Source organism: Asterias rubens, chromosome 11 (genome assembly GCF_902459465.1).
Source record: "Asterias rubens chromosome 11, eAstRub1.3, whole genome shotgun sequence".
NCBI lineage: Eukaryota > Metazoa > Echinodermata > Asteroidea > Forcipulatida > Asteriidae > Asterias > Asterias rubens.
The window spans coordinates 12,041,438-12,060,693 of record NC_047072.1 but is presented as its reverse complement, the minus strand read 5'-3'; the positions used below and the strand labels follow the sequence as shown (position 1 = coordinate 12,060,693).

Here is a 19,256-nt window from a genome sequence, read left to right as displayed (position 1 = left end):
TTTGTTCAACTCCAAATCATTTATAAACTAGCATACATGTATTGGGACAAGTTTGAAATAAGTCTTATAGTTAACATTTATTTTGTTTTTCACCCTTTTTTCAACCAAACTATTGAAATTAAATCTGATGGTCATTTGCACCCTTTAAAACGCTCCTTTTATGAATTTTTATGATTGTATTTGATGTGTGTTTTGCAAAAACTTCCTTATTTATATGATTTTTTTATTAGGTTAGGTGTTTAGTCAATTAAAACAAACTTGCTCAAGTTGGGAAAAAAAATTAGAATGTTTTCTGTTCATTTTGTCAGCGTGCACCTGGAAGAAGGGCAACAACGAGAGTTTTATCACAAAAAAATGTGTTAGCAAAATTGTGTTTGAAGAAAACTGAGTGTGAAAGAGTGATTGTTGTTTGCTGTTATAGCAAAATGTTTCGCTTAAGCATCTATATAATCTTGAGCCCTGGCCCCAATTTCATAGAGCTACTTAAGCAGAAAATATTGCTTAACAATCGCTGCTTAGCAGAAATGAGCAAGATACCAGTCACAAATTGTACATGTGACATGGTAGTTTGGCTGGTACCCTTATTCTGGTAAGCAACATTTTATTGTGCGTAGCTACTTTTTGTGCTTTAAAAGCAGATGAAACCAGATTCTATACCAGTAAATGCTCCAGTGACTTCCGATTTCAACCCACACAACACAAAGTATTCTGACAGGTCGTTAACAATAAACAGGTTGCTGCCATAGTCATAAACAATTCACAGGTTGCTGCCATAAAACATTAATAGACCATTCAATTCAGAATCGACCATTCAGTTTTGTAAATGACATTTTACACCATTTTAACCTAAGGTTAGAGACTTTTAATTTTCTTTTTCCTATGAGGCATCTATCTATTGGAAAAGGAGTGTATCACCAAAACTCAATTGATCCTGGAGCTCCTCTTTATTAATGGGAATCAATGGGATTCATTGGGATTGGTGGGGAATTTGGGACATATTCAATGGGACCCAATGGGATCGACATCGGATCTCATTGAACCACATTGAAACAATGGGATCCCATTGAAAATTTGAAAGGGATCGGTGTGGAATTTGGGACATATTCAATGGGATCAAAAGGGATCGACAGGGGATCTCATTGAACCACATTGAAACAATGGGTTCCCATTGAAAATTTGAAAGGGATTGGTGTGGAATTTGGGACATACTCAATGGGACCCAGCGGGATCGAAAGGGGATCTCATCGAACCCAATTGAATCCCAATGAATCCCATTAAAACAATGGGATCCTATTGAATCCCATTCAAAATAATCAATGGGACTCAATAGGAGAGTTTTTTCCAGGGTACGGTCTTGTGAGTTTTTCCCCATCGAGCCCTGTGCTGTGTAACACTGTAGGCCTAACTGCCTAATGCAAAAAGTGCTCAAAATAGCTCTTTTTAAATGTAATGATTTAACCATTTTGTAACAACTACATGTGTAGGGCTTGTACTTTGTCTGGGCGAATCAATTCATGAAATGAACTCGAGCATGTCAGCCCTGGGCAACATGTATTACAAAACTGCCAGGAGCTTACTTTGAATGGTGTGCACATGCAGAGGAAAATAGCTTTATGCAAATTTCTTGTCTTTATGACGGCCAGCAATCAACAGACTGTAACGACCCGGTTTTTGTTACGAGTTGACTTTGATTGATGATACTTTTCAAAAAAGTCAAGGCCACGCCATTTAGAAGTGAAACTGTATGTGAGTTGCTAGATTAGAGCTTTGCATTGGTGGACTATAGTTTTTATTAGCAGGTTATTTTGGCCAAGTTGAGCTGACGGGAGGTAAGTCTAAATTTATTCATTAATTATTCGGATGGCTTTATTTACATGGTGATGTGTTGAAGTTATTGGTTTGTATTTATCCTAATTGATGATTTTAACTCGTGATTTAATGTGTACTTGTATACTGTATTGAATTATTTTTGGGAGTGGCATTACCGGTCGGCTACATCAACCATGCAGAAAATCAGCAACAGAAGTTGCTCTTTACAAAAAAAAAGTAGTTTGACTAAAATTTTACAAAGCTTTTAAAGTATTATACATCATAGGGTTTCAGATGAGGAAATTAGTTTGCATTCTCTAGTTTTCAACAAATATGCCGTCTTGCCTAATTCATGGCTCTGCTTACCACTTAATTCTACGCTTACTGAACCCTGTAAGCGTAGAATTTCGTGGTATAAGCAGAGCCACTAAATTTGCCTGTGGATTTTTCTTTCAAAGAACTCCGGGAAAGTACTGAGTATAAAAAGTTAAAAAGCAGGACAGTTATTTTCAGAACTGAGAAGTCTTGTGAATTCCGAAAATCTACTCTGTGGTAGTAGAATATAAAGCAAGACGGTTCTCCAAAGAGAATGAAATCTACCTGGCAAGTATAGATACACACATGGTATTACCACAAACCAAATTTATATTGATACATGTACCTCACCATGTAATGCCTCAAATCTCACAGTGTACGGGGTATACAAAAAAAACTGAAATTATACCTTATCCCCGATGCAAAGAAATAATCATCCATCAAAAATTCTTTCTTCCTCTTTTGTTAGTGTTTGCCATGGAAGAGTTAACTCTAATTGTCTGGGATTATGTTGCCCTTGGAAACTATGTTGGAATTCTTCTGCTAATTGCCATCATTGTAAGTATTTCCTTTTTGTTTTATTTTTTTAGATTTTAAAAATTCAAAAATAGACCCTTGCCGAGTCTTTCTTTGGCCTTTGAGCAAGACTTTGCTAATGTCCTTTTGGTTGGTGGTAAGGAGTTTGCAATGGCTAATTCTATTTTAATTTTAAAACTTTAAAATGTTTCAACCTTTTTTACCAGCTAGATTTTAAATCTATTGACTGAACGCCCAAAGTATTTTCCAGAAATGAAAACAATTATTTTTTTTCTTCAAAGATGTGATGCACCATCCGTAATTTATTGTATAAAATTGTTGGAACTTCTCAGTCATTGTATTGGAAGCTTAAAGACACTGGAAACTTATGGTAATTGTCAAAGACCAGTCTACTCACTTGGTGTATCTCAACATATGCACAAAATAACAAGTGAAAATTTGAGCTCAATCGGTTATCGAAGTTGCTAGATAATAATGAAAGAAAAAACACCCTTGTCACACGAAGTTGTGTGCTTGATTTCGAGACCTCAAATTCTAAATCTGAGGTCTTGAAATCAAATTCGTGGAAAAATACTTCTTTCTCGAAAACTACGTTACTTCAGAGGGAGCCGTTTCTCACAATGTTTTGTACTATCAACAGCTCCCCATTACTCGTTACCAAGTAAGGTTTTAATGTTAATAATTATTTTGAGTAATTACCAATAGTGTCCACTGCCGTTAAAGGATTTGGGAGTCTTATGTTAATCTGTGGACGTTGTGTTTTGTTTCCTACAAAAAGTACCCAGACTCTTTAAAGAGACCATCCTTGTTTCCAAACTTAGAAATTAGTGTAAGATGTTTTTCTTTTAAGAAAAGTAAGAACTGAAGTAAAATTGAAGTTTTGAATGACGCTTAACTAACTATGACTTTTTCCTTTTTCCTGCAGTCTGTGTGCAAATCCAACGGCAAAACCAAGGAAGGGTATTTCCTCGGAGACCTCAAACTCTCATGGATTGGGGTAAATATTAATTGCAATCAATCAGTCAATCAACTAATCAATTAATCAATTAGTCAATCAACCCTAACAATGTACCAACAGTGTACACTTTCAAAATAATTGACCAATCCTAATAAGCTGGGCCTAAGCCCGGGTTTTGAAATGGCCAAAGTGTTCAACAAATTCACCATAAGTATAGCCATATTTTGTGTCAAGTTTCTTACATTTGTGCTTTGTGACAATTTTTTTGGTTTGAAAAAGTAGTCAAATGAGTGAACTTTACTTGTTTACTCCTTCAATTTGTACATAAACGACCAATCAAAGATAAAGAAATAGTTAACCATTTTCTAAACAAATATTTGTAATTGTTTTTGTTTCACCTCATTGTTGTTGACGGCAGATCGGAGCGTCGTTGTTTGCTAGTAGCATGGGAATTGAGCGGATCATAACCCTTGCAGGGGGAGGAGCAACGACTGGATTAGCAGCTGGAGCCGCTGAAGTCCTAGTTAGTAGTTCAATTATTGGGGGAGTGGTACTGTCAGGAGTCGGGAAAAACATATTAGAATTTAAAAACTAAATTATAAATATTTCTCAAATCTGTAATCGGTGTTTTTCATATAACGTAAACTCCTGTTTTGAATTTTTTTTGAATATATTTTTCTTTAGTACATTCTTTTAAAAACCAAGTTTTCAATTTTATCTAAATTCTTAGACTGAAGAAGAAACTAGTTTAAAAGATCTCATTTTACATTTGCAGGCGCTGCCATTCCTTCTAGTTCTTGGATGGGTGTTTGCTCCAGTCTACATTGCAAGCAGTGTGAGTTCAATTCAATTACTATCTGAATTAGACTGAGTCATCTAACAGTTCTCAAAATATAATCATTTTTGCACTGACGTGACAATATGGACTTTTACAGTGGCTTCTTACATGCACATGTATATAGTGCTCATATTCACCACTCAAGGCGCTACAACAATCAGCCATTTCCTGCATGGTAACTGGGACTACGTTTGAATAGACCCTTCCCATGAAATATGTAAATTGCACGTAGCGCGTGCGCACTAACGTTTTGGTTGGCAAAAATGAGGGAACATCGCGCTGTTTTCTACACGGCTAATGGGTGCGTGACGCAGACGCGATTGCACGTCTGCTTAGTGCACAACTCTATGGTGTTTGCCAACCAACAGGGTCTGTACGCATGCGTGAATGTGATTAGCATATTTCATTGGAAGGGTCCATTATGAGACCTACATGTACTCTGGGTTCTTTTACGTGCTTTACACAACACACAGGACCAACGGCTTTGAGTCCCTTGCGAAGAACGCAGCATCATGGTTAAGTGTCTTGCTTAAGGACACAGGTGTCACGACTGGAACTCGAACCCACACTCTGCTGGGCCCAATTTCATGGCTCTGCTTACCATAAGCACAGAATCGCGCTTGCGGAAGCAGCAATTCTGTGCTTACGGCAAGCGTATTTCACGGGTTAGCGGCGAATTTGGGCTTTTGCGCCTGCGTTACTAGACATTCTACGCTTACAAGGCTAGCGCAGAAATTCGGCGCTTGCACGTAAGCGGGGAATCGTGATCGTAAGCGCAGAATTCGGCGGTAAGCAGAGCCATGAAATTGGGCCCAGATCAGAAACACCATAGTTTGAGTCCGGTGCTCTTAACCGCTAGGCCACGACACGCCACATCTTGTTGAATCAAGTGTCAACTTTTTGTCTGTTTTACTCAACAGGTATTTACTCTACCACAGTACATTCATAGGAGGTTTGGTGGACAGCGTATGCGTATTTTACTGGTCATCATATACCTTGTGCTATACATTGGAGTCAGGGTGTCGGTAAGTAATGCAAATTACTATTAAATAATAATGTCATCTCAAATGGTTGTTTTGGGTTGGTCATTTTAGTTGGTTAATCATTGTCCCTGGCTGTGCCGTCTGGCTGCTCATGGTCATTCATTATTGCCCCATCCACTGGAGGGCCACAAGCCAGGTGGCCAGAAGGACATTAAACATCATGTTAGTGCTGTACACTGCTTTGCAAGCTTCTTTGGTGCTAGAAATTTGTTACCATTACAACCTCCAATTCCGATCCATTCTTGAATCTGGTGCGCTATGACCAAACAAATATTTATAATGCACTTTTCATTTGTTTTCTATCATCAGGTTAACTTATATGCCTGCTCCATCGTCCTTCAGTATTTCTTCCCTGATTGGGTTATCTACCCAGTCATCATTGGAATGCTGGTACTGGTTGCATTGTACACCGTACCAGGTTAGTCAATAGCAGGGATGAGAAGTTTAAGAGAACACGTTGCCTTGGATCGGTCGAGTTGGTCTTTGAAAAACATTTGAAACCGTTTGTTTATAAAGTGCATATGGTTGGAGTAACTCGTCCTAACTTGAAATAAGACCAGTCTAAACTCTTGTGAAACCCATCCCTGATGTCGCTGCTGAGGATTCTAATGTTTTTGTTCTTTTTATTTCTTTTTAAGGAGGAATGAGGACTGTTATTCACACCCAGATCTTTCAGACGATTGTTGTGATCGGAGGCTCAGCTGTTCTTGCAGTTTATGGTAAGATATGGGTTATTTTGATCAGATTTATTTTGTTGAAGTGTCGTGGCCGAGCAGTTATAAGAGCACCGAATTCAAACCCTGGTCTTTCCGATCAGCAGAGTGTGGGTTCGAATCCCAAGCCGTGACACTTGTGTTCTTAAGCAAGACACTTAATCATTGACTTCGTCCTTCGGATGGGACGATTTTATGCATATGTGAGAAGACTGGTCTTTGACAATTACCAAAAGTGTCCATTGTCTTTAAGAATGATTACCTTCCCTTAAGATTTAAACTCTTATCGTTCTAGCTTATCTTGAAGTTGGTGGATATGCCAATCTGCAGAAGAGGTACCGACCCACTGTAACAATGATTTCCAATGATAGTTACTTAAGGAACGGAGAGCAATGCGGCTACCCTAAGGAGAGCACGTTCAAGATGCTTCGGGAGGCTGGAGGGTCGGACATGCCTTGGGCTGCTTTCTTGTTTGGATACAGCAGTAACGCATTGTGGCTGTGGTGTGCTGATCAGGTATGACTTAATCAATCAGTGCAGTTTCCCGAGCAGCCACTTATAGGCACTGGGGTGGATTTCACAAAGGTAGTCCTAACTTAGGACTAGTCATAGGCAATGCTAACAGATAGGACTGGTCCTAAGTTAGGACCAGTAACTCATCATCCTAACTTAGGACCAGTCCTATCTCTTAGCATTGCCTATGACTAGTCCTAAGTTAGGACTACCTTTGTGAAATCCACCCCTGGACACCTTTGGTAGTTGTCAAAGACCAGGGCCCAGTTTCATAGAGCTGCTAAGCACAAAATATTGCTTAGCATGAAATTTCTTCTTTGATAAAAAACAGGATTACATGTACCAACCAAATTTATATTTGTTGCATATTGCTTGTTACTTGTTACTTCGTATTCAGCTGTTTGCTTATCCCGAGTGTCACATGGAAATTTGGTTGGTAATCCTGTTGTTATCATAGGAAGAAATTTCACTCTCAGCAAATTTGTTGTGCTTAGCAGCTCTATGAAAGTGGGCCCAGTAGTCTCACTTGGTGTATCTCAACATATGCATAAAATAACAAACCTGTGAAATTTGAACTCAATTTGTTGCCGAAGTTGCGAGATAATAATGGAATAAAAAAACACCCTTGTCACACAAGCTTTTAGGTGTGTTGAATTCGAGAACTCAGCTGGGGTCTTGAATTCAATTCAAATATTTAAGCGAGAAGTGACTTCTTTCGCAAAAACTTCATTCCTCAGAGGGAGCCATTTCTCACAATGTTTTATACTATCATCAGCTCTTCATTACTCGTTTCAAAGTAAGTTTTTATGCCAGCAATTATTTTGAGTAGTTACCAGTAGTGTCCAGTGCCTTTAAATAAGTTCAGTTGCATTTCAACAAAACTTGTTGAAACATTTCATTTCATTTGTTAATTTCGTAGGTACAAACATTACAGATACAACATTACAACCTCTTTCCTACTGTAGCCAGCCTCTGTCTTTTGTACAGATATTTTCATGGTAAATGTGCCTTCCTCCAGAATGTTTAAGCATGAAACCAGACTTTCTGCTTCTTCTCAACCATATGCTCTTAAGCTTGCTTTGGTGAGATGTAGAACAAAGAGTCATTCCAACAGCTTTATTCCATGTTCTGCATCCTTGGAACTCCTTGCCTGGTGCATGTTTCCCTCCATCCTACAATCTAGACTGTTTTAAAGACACTGGACACTGTTGGTAATTGTCAAAGACCAGTCTTCACAATTGGTGTACCTTAACATATGCATAAAATAACAAACCTGTGAAAATTTGAGCTCAATCGGCCGTCGAAGTTGCAAGATATGAATGAAAGAAAAAACACCATCGTCGCACGAAGTTGTGTGCTTTCAGATGCTTGATTTCGAGACCTCAAGTTCTAAATCTGAGGTCTCAAAATCAAATTCATGGAAAATTACTTCTTTCTTAAAAAACTATCGCACTTCAGAGGGAGCCCTTTCTCACAATGTTTTATACCGTCAACCTCTCCCCATTACTCATCACCAAGAAAGGTTTTATGCCAATAATTATTTTGTGTAATTACCAATAGTGTCCACTGCCTTTAAAAAAACAATTTAAAAGAGTGATTTACTTCAATATTCCTCCTTCTTCGCCTCCTCCAGCTACTAGTCCAGAAGACACTGTCAGCAAGGAGCCTTTCCCACGCTCAAGGAGGCTGCATTCTGGCTGGATATCTTAAGATTCTACCACTGTTCCTTATTGTCATCCCAGGAATCATCAGCCGCGCTCTCTACTCAAGTAAATAAATTTTTCTCTTCTAAGGTTTTTGCTTCATGTTCCAATTATTAAGAGAAGCTTGAATAGAATCATTTTGCAATTTTTTTTTAAATTCATTCATTCATTCAATTATTTATTTTTTATTATATTGACAAAAGAGTCTTTCTGTTTTTGTCACTGTACTCAAAGTTTTTCTGTTGTTTCGTCTTCCTAACACATCAGCTATACATAAATAGAGGTAACTTTGTGTACGTTCTTCACTGTAGGTTTTCCCGTTCACAACTGCTGTTCAATTATAAAACTTTGTAACTTTTCTCATAATGAAGTTAATGTTTTATTTGAGTGTATATTTATGTCCTTTTAATCACTGTTTATAAATTATGAGATGTCTATGCTATAGTGCCATTGGAAACAGGCTTTTTGGTGTGGGGAAGCAAGGCCATATTTTGGCCCCCTTTTGAAGGTTCAAAGTATGACATAATTTGTCATTTTTCTGTTTTATCTAGTTTCTTTAACTATATACTGTGTAATACTTTGATTTGTATAAATTTGTCTTGTCCAGACTTTTATTTTGTTATGAATCCAGCGCCTTGAGGTGGAATCGCTCTGCTTTTGTTTTGCGTTTAATAAATTGTTCTTTATTATTGTTATTTGCATGAAGCAGAATGTTTTACGGCCGAAACATTTTGTTTTCTGTTTCAGTTTGTCTTGTATTTCCAAAATATTTTGTGTCCCCATTAACACTGGAAAATTTTTGTCAGGGGGGGGAGCGGGGGGCTGGTGGATTGTCATCTCACCCTTTCTCTCCTACTGGCTACGCTGCTGAATGGGAATTTTATTTATGTATTTTGTTTTGCGGAATAACGTTTCTAATTTTAACTCTAATTCCTGTTCCTTATAGATGTGATTGGTTGTGCAACGGCAGAGCAGTGTCTTGCAATGTGTGGTAATTCTCATGGATGTAGTGATATTGCGTACCCTAAGCTCATGCTTGGACTTCTCCCAAAAGGTGAGTAAGTAGTGGTGTTAACCCCCCCCCCCCCAATCGATTTTCTAAGATGTTGGTTTGTTACCTTTCTATGAACTGATAAGTTCTCATATTGATTTATTTTTTCAAAAAGAGTATGGAATAAATGTCATATTGAGCCAATTCACCTGACGTCATCATCAGAATAATCTTGGATGCACCATACTGGTGGCCGAAGTCACTGTGCGTTATTCAGTGAAGGGCGCATTTTAGGCGACGCAGTGTTCACACGTTAACCTATGTGCCCACCAAAATGGTGAGTGTGGCACAGTCGCTGCGTGTGGCGCATGGCAAGGGGTTAATAGAATGGGAGACTTTCTGGGACGATAGAGGGCAGCAGACTTACCGGGTAAATCCATTGTCCAAGATTTGACTGAGCGCCTGACAGCAGCCACTCAAATCAGCTCTGTGTTTGTTTGCTAATTTCTTAGTATATTGCTCAATTTGTGTTTTTATTCTTATACAACTGGATTTGTTACTACACCTGGAATCTACAGGACTTTTTCTGTGTATCCTGGAGTCATCTGAATTGTGAAAATAGTGTTTTTCTGTTGGAAATTTTCACTGTCTCAGCTGAGAATTCTGGTGTATAAAGCTTACACACACTTAGGTGGCTGCATCCTGTGCAGTCATCCACCTAGTCCATGGACATTGTTCGCCCATCTGGGGACAATGGAGGTAAGTATCCTTTTCATTCTTTCTCTGCTTGCTAGACCATTGTACTGTCCTGACTCATCTGTGGTCAGCTTTGTTCCATCAGCATCAATTGTGTCTGGTGCTTGCATCCTGCCAAAGACACATCTAGGCCTCATCCACCATCGAAGATATCTAAAATGCCCTGTTTCTTACTATGACAACTCCCCAGCCACTTTTCATTTGGAAATTGTGATTTTTGGTGACATTGCTGTAAATCCCGGCCCTGAAGGTGTAAATAACTCAAACTCAGCAGAAGCTAGTCCAAACTCTGCAAATTCCTACTCGCGGAACAAGCTTCTAAGTCTCCGCTATGCCCCATCCACACGTGCTACAACTCTGCTGCCTTCCTGTATATTTTCATTACAGAACCTTGGCCTTTTTGTAAATCCCAGCACTGTTTACCGACCTACACATCGTGGTAAAAAAGCTGGTCGCCGTAGAACTGTTCATAAACCCCCTGTACCCGAAGTTACACTCCCTTCTGTTCCAGTACCAGTGACTACAGCCAAATCTCAACTCAGCCTTTGTGTTCTAAACACACAGTCCATCTGTAACAAGTATGACGATTTTGCTGATTTTGTTCTGCAAAAAGATCTGGACCTTGTTGCCGTTTCAGAAACATGGCTGAGACCAGACGACAACTTAACATGTCGTCAATGTACGCCTGCTGGCTACTACTTTCATCACATCCCAAGACCTCACAAGACTGGTGGAGGAGTTGCAATACTGTACAGATCTACTTTATCTGTCTCTGTGAAAAGTAATGACGTCCAGTACACAACTTTTGAATCTCTTCATGCTGAAGTTTCCGGAAACTCTAAATCTGTTCGACTTGTCATTGTATACAGACCTGAAAGGGATTCAAACGGCCAACATGTGACTTTCTCAAGTTTTCTAAGGGAGTTTGAGAATTTGATTTTGGAATATCTGCTTCATCCATCGGAAATCATTATCACCGGCGACTTTAACATTCATGTTGATGACGTCCACAACACCAATGCAAACCAGTTTAAGCATCTACTTCAAGCTTTTGGTCTTACCCAGCATATCAAGGAGCCAACTCATCGTCTCGGTCATTGCTTGGATCTTGTCATAACTCGTGAAATCTCCCCACCAATTGCCTCAAACTTTATTATTCTACCTGGATTATCTGACCATTATGCAGTCATGTGTAACTTGAGTCTGTGCAAGCCCAAAGTCCCAACCGTCACTATAAAGAGCCGACAATGGAAACATGTGAATTCTCCCGAAGTGTTCCACGACATAGGCACTCATTTAGCAAATCTAGAAGTTGATCATGACTGCTTGGATTCCTATGTCAGCCAATATGAGAGTACAGTCAGTGACATCTTGGATAAATACGCACCTTGGAAAACGAGATCAGTCAAGGTCCGAACTGAAGTCTCCTGGTTCAATGATGATATTCGTACAGCGAGAAAGATCTGTCGTCAACTGGAGCGGAAGTGGCGGAAAAATGGCAAATTGGCAACACAACGACAAGAATATCGCAACCAATGTAAAGTAGTTAGGAATTTGATCAACCAGGCAAAGATCATCCATTATTCATCTCAAGTACAAGAATCCTCAGGAGATCAAAAGAAGCTCTTCAAGATAATTGGTAAGTTGTTGCTCAAACCCAAAACCCCTGTCCTTCCATCCACCTACAATAACCAGGACTTAGCAAACGAGTTCCAGAAATTCTTTGTCACCAAGATTTCAGACATCCGCTCATCATTTTCATCAGTCCCTTACAACGTGCCGCAGACATTGCCACATCTTCAACCAGAGTGTAGACTATCTGTGTTTGAGCCTGCCACTGTTGCTGAGATTCAAAGGGTTATTATGAAATCTCCTTCAAAATCCTGTGAGCTAGATCCAGTATCAACATCCATGATAAAGCAAAACATTGATATATTTGTACCCTACATCACTAAGCTTGTAAACGAATCTCTCAGTTCCGGTTGTTTCCCCGATAGCCTCAAAGTTTCCTACATCAAGCCGCTCATCAAGAAACCAAACCTGGACAAGGAGATATTTAAAAACTACAGACCGGTTGCAAACTTAAAATATCTTGGAAAAGTCATCGAACGAGTAGTGTCATCACGTATTTCTGATCACATTCATACTTTCAACCTGTCTGACGTGTTCCAGTCAGCATACAAGCCTTTCCATGGGACCGAGGCTGCACTAGTCCGTGTGAGCAACGATATTCTCTCTTCTATGGACAATGGTAACCTTACAGCACTAGTCCTGCTAGACCTGAGTGCTGCTTTTGACACTGTTGATCATAACATCCTTCTCTCTCGGCTCCAGAATCACCTTGGCATAGAGGACACAGCCCTAGCATGGTGCAAATCGTATCTCCACAATAGAACTCAGCATGTATGTATTGGCACTGCGATATCCGACCCTGTTGTTTTGAACTACTCTGTGCCACAGGGGTCGGTACTCGGCCCGCAGTGGTTTACGCTGTACACTTTACCGATTCGTGACATCATCCTCAAATTTAATCTGAATTACCATGTGTACGCAGACGACACTCAGCTATACATCACGTTTAAATCTTCTCAAGAAAACGCCAATGCATCTATTGCAAGACTTGAGAAATGCATCCAAGAGATTCGACGTTGGACACAACAAAACTTCCTGAAGTTAAATGATGATAAGACAGAGTTCCTTTTATTTGGGTCACGTCAACAGTTAACTAAGGTTTCAGTGCCATACATCTCCATCGGTGATGCTCGGATAGCTCCCTCACTAAAAGCTCGGAACTTGGGGGTTATTTTTGATTCATCGATGACACTTCAGCCACACATCAACAATATTGTTCGTTTATCATCATATCACATCAGGAATATAGGTAAGATTCGCAAGTACTTGGATAAAAGTGCCACTGAAAAGGTCATTCATACATTTGTTACTTCTCGTCTTGACAACGGCAATGCTCTTCTATACAGTCTACCTAACAACCAGATTTCCCGACTTCAACGGCTCCAAAATACTGCTGCCCGCATTGTGACACTGTCTAGAAAATCCTGTTCTATCACCCCCATTCTGAAACAACTACACTGGCTCCCTATCTCTCAACGAATCATCTTCAAGCTGATGCTCATTGTCCACAAAGCTCTAAATGGCAAGGCTCCCCACTATATTTCTGAACTGCTTCAAGTTTACACTCCATCAAGGAATCTTCGATCAAGTTCCATGCTTCTCCTCATTGAACCCAAGTCTCGACACTCATGGGGTGACAGGTCTTTTTCTTCAGCCGCGCCACGCATCTGGAACTCTCTACCACTTAATCTTCGATCTTGTGTTTGTACCGCAAAATTCAAGTCTCTTCTCAAAACTTATCTTATGTCACAGGTTTTCAATGACTAATTTTGTTGTGTCTGTTTTTCTTTGTGTTTTGTTTTTGTTTTTGTTTTGGTTTTACTGCGCCTTGAACACCCAGCAGGGTGGATATGTGCGCGTTACAAGTCTTATTATTATTATTATTATGTTCAGAACTACGTAAACAATGGAAATTTACCCGGTATGTCTGCTGCCGCCTAGCGTTGGAAAGTCTCCTATTGAATTGAATTGTGTCTTTCATCCATCTAGGGCTTCATGGTTTGCTGTTTACTGTGATGTTAGCTGCTGCCATGGGGGATCTTTCCTCTATCTTTAACAGCACTTCGACACTAATCACTGTGGACATCACTGGTGGTCTGAACAATCACTTAAAGAACAGGTGGACCGTAGCAAGTGCAAGGTAAAACTATTATAAGGCTCGTATAACCATAACCTTAAGGGCACTGGACACGTTTGGTAATTGTCAAAGACCAGTACTCTCACTTGGTGTATCCCAGCATATGCATAAAATAACAAAACTGTGAAGATTTTGGACTCAAAATTGGTCATCGAATTGTAAGAGAATAATAAAGAAAAAGCACCCTTGTTGCATTACTTTGTGTGCTTTCAAATGCACAATAAAAGGCTACAAGTTTTTTTTATTATTTGAGTGATAACCTACCTCTTTTTCAAAAACTATGTTACTTTTAATAGAGGAAGCAGTTTCTCACAATGTTGTATACTATCAACAGCTGTCCATTACTCGTTACAAAGTAAATTTTTATGCTAACAACTATTTTGAGTAATGACCAATAGTGCAGTAATAACTGGCAATTGGCCAGCGGACCACTGTTAAGGGAAATGATGTATAATCCCTTTACCTTGTTAGAGTTTTGCCGAGTTCCCTTGTTGGGAAGGTCATCTAAAACGCAACAAACAAACAAACAAACACACCTACAAAGAAACTAACTATCCCACAGGAGTCATTGAAAAGTCTAATCCATTTGTTTGTTTGTTTCTTCCCTTTATAGAATCGGTACTATTTTGATGCTTGTAGTTTGCTTTGCCTGGCTCCCTGCTGTCCACTATGGTGTGGGACTCAGTGATTTGTTTACCAGCATCTTAAAGGTGCAGTTTGGTTTTGCACCATCCATTGCCGCGGTTTTTCTTCTCGCCATTATTTGGCCACGTGCAAATGAAAAGGTAAAGATACATTCCATTGAATAATTTCTTTGTTCACCCAAAATGAAAGGAACAAATTTTTATTGCCTTTGGATTGGGCGCTGTAAGCTATATAAAGACATTTATCTTGAAAAGAATATAGTTGGAAAGATTTTTTTAAAGTAGAATGTATTGAATTACACAAATTGCCCTCAAAATTGTGTGGTTTTCCTTTTACTTTGTAAACTAACACAGTCCACCATTTTGTCAAATAATATTACTTCTTTTATAGCGCAATTCACAAAAACTTCTCAATGCGTGTTACATTAGTGATTCAGCCAATAACATCTTTCTCAACTCCCTGGAGAGTATACAGCCCTGAGCTGCCGTGGCGCTCCAAAGACTTTTCATACACCATATCACCCTCTCCCCTCGCAGGTTGGCCTACCCATTTATACCTCTTGGTGAAAACCAGGTTTTTGACTCCACAAAGTTACGGACCAGGTTAGTTCAAGAAGTAAAAGGAAAAGCAGGTGATTTGGGGGGATATTTGTGTAAATCATTATATTTCAAGCCTATTGTTAAAACACATTTTCCAACTGAAACAACAACAAACACTTTACAGTCCAAAACGCTCCATCCGAAGGCAATATGTCTCTTGAAAGTTTAATCTTGTGCAATTCCTTTGATCGCTACCTTTAAAAAACAAAAATCTTATTCCCAGGGCTCATTCTGTGCTCTACTCGTTGGCATAATCCTTGGCATCGCTCACATCATTTGCAACATCATCTTCACTGAACCTGCGTGTGGTGACCAAGATGAACGACCCATGCTCTTGATAAAAGACAACAACTTCTACATCACCCTTATCATCTTTGCTGTCACGGTGATAGTCGATGTCGTCATCAGCCTTTGCACTGATGAACCGGAAAATGCTATGGTAGGTTTTATTTCATTGAATTTTCTCACATTTCATGCCTTTGCTGTGCACATATGTGATGCGATCAAGCTAAATGAGTCGTTTATCGGAAATCTTATTTTGGAAAAACAAACCAAAATATGCCAACATGTGAGTTTTTTTTTTACATTTTGTCAATTTAAATGCTAAAACATATCTTATTTAATTGACAACTTCCTCTGACAACATCAACAAGGGGTTAAAGTTTGCAATGAAAGAAAATTTGCCAACAGATGTTCAATAAACAACTCAACCTTTAAAACCCCTTTTTCTCAGTTTAATTCTCTCTGGTGTTTCTACTTTTACAACTTTTGAACCAAAGGTGGTATCAACATGGGATTTGAACTGTTGATAACCAGTCCTACATTCTTACGGACAATGCATGAAGGGGTAAACCTGATGCAGCCCAATGAGTAGGTGGACGCCCTCAACTTGAAGTGGCCCTTCAGACTTCTTCGTATCTCATTAAAACAAAACAAAATTATAAAGTGCCTCGAGTGTATATTTGGATAGATTTTTGTGGTATGAAAATTGTCATTATTATCTTTATAAACGTAGCTGATGTCACATTTCTGTTTACAGTTGTTGCGTACTACATATTGGAGTCGTCACAACGTTGGACGTCGCATCAGGAAATCACAGCGTGTGGCCAACAAGGTACTCCTTGAAGAAGGTTACGAATGTAAGTTCATGTCATGAGAGTAATGTAACGCACTGCCAATGGGTCCTTATTTGTTCTGCAGCGGAATGCATACAAAATTATTATTAGTATTAAAATATATTTGGTTAGCGATGTGACGATGATTAGAGCAAGCTAGTCCAAACGTTGAGACCAATTTGAGAACTCGCTCCGCGGTAGTGAAGTTATTAAAGATCCTATACGCTTAAGTAGTATTTCCAGCCAATTTTCTATACCTTCTGCCCAGGTAGTAGTTACAAAGCAGGACAGTTCTTTTCAGAACTGAGAAGTCTCAGACAAATCTACACCGCGGTAGTAGAATATAGAAAGACGGTTCTCTAAAGAACAAACTCTACCTGGCAAGTAGATACACACATGGTGTTACCGCAAACCAAATGTATATTGATACCTCACCATGCAATGCCTCAAATCATATATTATTACTATTCTTATTCAAATTTTCTAAATTTTCTTTCTATTATCCTTTATACATCAGCTGAGGGAGACAGCTGGTTGTACAAGTCCAAATGGAGTCGTTACTACGACAATTGCTGCGGCTACCGGAGTTACGTCGTTACCCCCGAGAGGCGCTCTCGCACCTCAGCCGTCAACTCAGACATGAACTACCGATCACTCCTGGAGCAGAGACCTTGCATGAAGGTTTTCTTGAATATCAATTTGGTGATCATCCTGCTGGTTGCCATCGGGATGTTTTCTTACTTCTCCATACAAGATTTCATCGAGATGTATTAGAGAACTCGCACATGATACGAACCAACAGATCTACAATCCCGGCCGTATCTCGTATGGCCCCTGCACACCAAGGCCCCGTGCCCCCTCTCAATGTTGGGTCACATTAGCATCTATGAGTACACTGGGTGCGTTTGTTAAGCTTCCCCGGGTCGACCCCAGTGTGGCGTTTTCTTTTTCCAGGACGAACGTGTGCAGATAATTACCCGCGTTTGTCCTGAAAAAAAAAAAAAAAACGCCACTCACCAGGGTCGACCCAGGGAAACTAAACGAACGCACCCACTGTTTGGTTTGGGTATATTTAAACAAGTTTACCCAAAGCTTTTTTGCAAACTTTTTTGAAGATGAAGATGAGATCTTTCATCCATTTCCAGCCTTTCTTGTTATCTTTTGTCTTACCTTTAACTTTTGTGTGTCCCTCCCTCCCCCCCATGTTGATAATAATAGTAATAAGCATTTATATAGCGCCATCTATCTAGAAAACTAATCTGAGGCGCTGGAGAGGAAAACAAACCGAAACAAAGAAGTTTATACAAAGAAAAGGATCAAAAGAGTGCCTAATTAACGTGACTTAGGAAACAAATAGGTTTTTAGTTGCAATTGGCTATTGGTAGAGTATTCCAGAGGGTTGGTGATGCATATGAAAAAGAAAAAAAAAACTTAGTTTTTATATAGCGTTTTAGCTGTTGGCGTTTCAAAGCACTGGACACTATTGGAAATTGTCAAAGACTAGTCTTCTCACTTGGTGTATCTCAACATATGCATAAAATAACAAACCTGTGAAAATTTGAGCTCAATTGGTCGTCGAAGTTGCGAAATAATAATGAAAGAAAAAACACCCTTGTTACCAAGTAAGGTTTTATGCTAATAATTATTTTCAGTAATTACCAATAGTGTCCAGTGCCTTTTTAAAAACCAGCACATGAAGCCCTTGTGGTTATAACTATATTGGTGCTCATTTGTTTATCAACATAACAATTATGAGGCCAATTTGTTTTAGTGTGTAAATAATGTAAATTCTTCCACCTCTAAGATCTAGAAAATGCACACTATTTTTGTGTATTTTTATCAGCTTTGGACTTTCTGAATGTGTATACTTTTGTTATGGTAGAAAAACTAATGGTAGATGTTTGTATGGTGAGGTATCAATTTTGTTTATTAATATAAAAAACAGCTTTTATAGTGCACTTTTTACACCCAAAGGGCGTCTCAAAGCGCTTCCAAGGTTATTATTCCTGGTCACTTATGGGCCTTAATTCATTCCTTAAACCATCGCAGCTCCGTGGGGAGTATATACAGCCTGTGCAACATTAATATGCGCTACTCGGCTAAATCAATCACAAGAACGATCTCTGCTCTCACACGTACCCATTTACCCCTGGGTGGAGAGAAGCAATTATAGTACAAGTGTCTTGCTCAGGGATACAAGTGTCACGACCGGGATTCGAACCCACACTATACTATTATTACCATTGGTTTATTGAAAACATTCAATTATCGCAGCCAAAGGCCAAATTGAGTTTAAAATACAGAGATTTATATATAAAAAAAATTGTTAAAAATTACAGAGAAAAAAATTAAGAAATACAGTTTGCTTTTGTACATTTAAAAGTAGATTGCCTTGTGCCAGTGACTAAAATATAACAAATAGTTGCACATAAAAAAGTAAGAACAATGCATTTGCTTTGTGGTAACACAATGTTTGTATTAACTCGCTGGGTAAATTACGTTCTTTTGAGAACTTTTTTTGCTATAATTCTATTATACTGCCGCAGAGTAGATTGTTAAGAATTCAAGAGACTTCTCTACTATACCGCTGAGTAGATTTTAAGAATTAGGGAGACTTCTCAGTTATGAAAGAATTGTCTGGCTTTATAATATTAACTTTTACCTGGGCGAAGTGTAGGAATTCGGCTGGGGATACTACATTCGCATCGAGGGGACTTCTGGTTGTTACACATATTGATTTTTGTTTAGTCTCAAAATTTTTACTAGATTGCTCTAGTCATCGTCCGGAGACTGAAGAGTGAGGATCACATTTAGTTTTAAAGGCACTGGACACATTTGTTTATTGTCAAAGATCAATTTTCTTACTTGGTGTATCCCAACATATTGTACACAAAATAACAAACATGCGGGAATTTGGGCTCATCTGAACATCAAAGTTGCAAGAAAATATTG

At 39.0% G+C, this 19,256-nt stretch overlaps 1 protein-coding gene across 1 annotated transcript; it reads left to right on the top strand.

Annotated features, from left to right (window-relative positions):
• The first annotated feature begins 1,535 nt into the window (after positions 1-1,535).
• Positions 1,536-17,265, top strand: LOC117296952 (sodium/glucose cotransporter 5-like). Its single transcript, XM_033780057.1, has 16 exons — positions 1,536-1,829; positions 2,594-2,682; positions 3,587-3,658; positions 4,038-4,142; positions 4,395-4,454; positions 5,378-5,482; positions 5,810-5,918; positions 6,139-6,219; positions 6,509-6,729; positions 8,360-8,495; positions 9,376-9,483; positions 13,798-13,948; positions 14,559-14,730; positions 15,413-15,628; positions 16,229-16,328; positions 16,822-17,265. The coding sequence occupies exons 2-16, from the start codon at positions 2,602-2,604 to the stop codon at positions 17,076-17,078; spliced, it is 1,974 nt and encodes a 657-aa protein (XP_033635948.1). The 5' UTR covers positions 1,536-1,829; positions 2,594-2,601; the 3' UTR covers positions 17,079-17,265.
• Positions 17,266-19,256: the final 1,991 nt, after the last annotated feature.

Coding starts and splice junctions, on each gene's coding strand:
- LOC117296952 (XM_033780057.1), top strand. CDS start 2,602: ATGGAAGAGTTAACTCTAATTGTCTGGGATTATGTTGCCCTTGGAAAC. Junction 6,220..6,508: donor AGCTGTTCTTGCAGTTTATG/GTAAGATATGGG, acceptor TTATCGTTCTAG/CTTATCTTGAAGTTGGTGGA. Junction 13,949..14,558: donor TGGACCGTAGCAAGTGCAAG/GTAAAACTATTA, acceptor TTCCCTTTATAG/AATCGGTACTATTTTGATGC.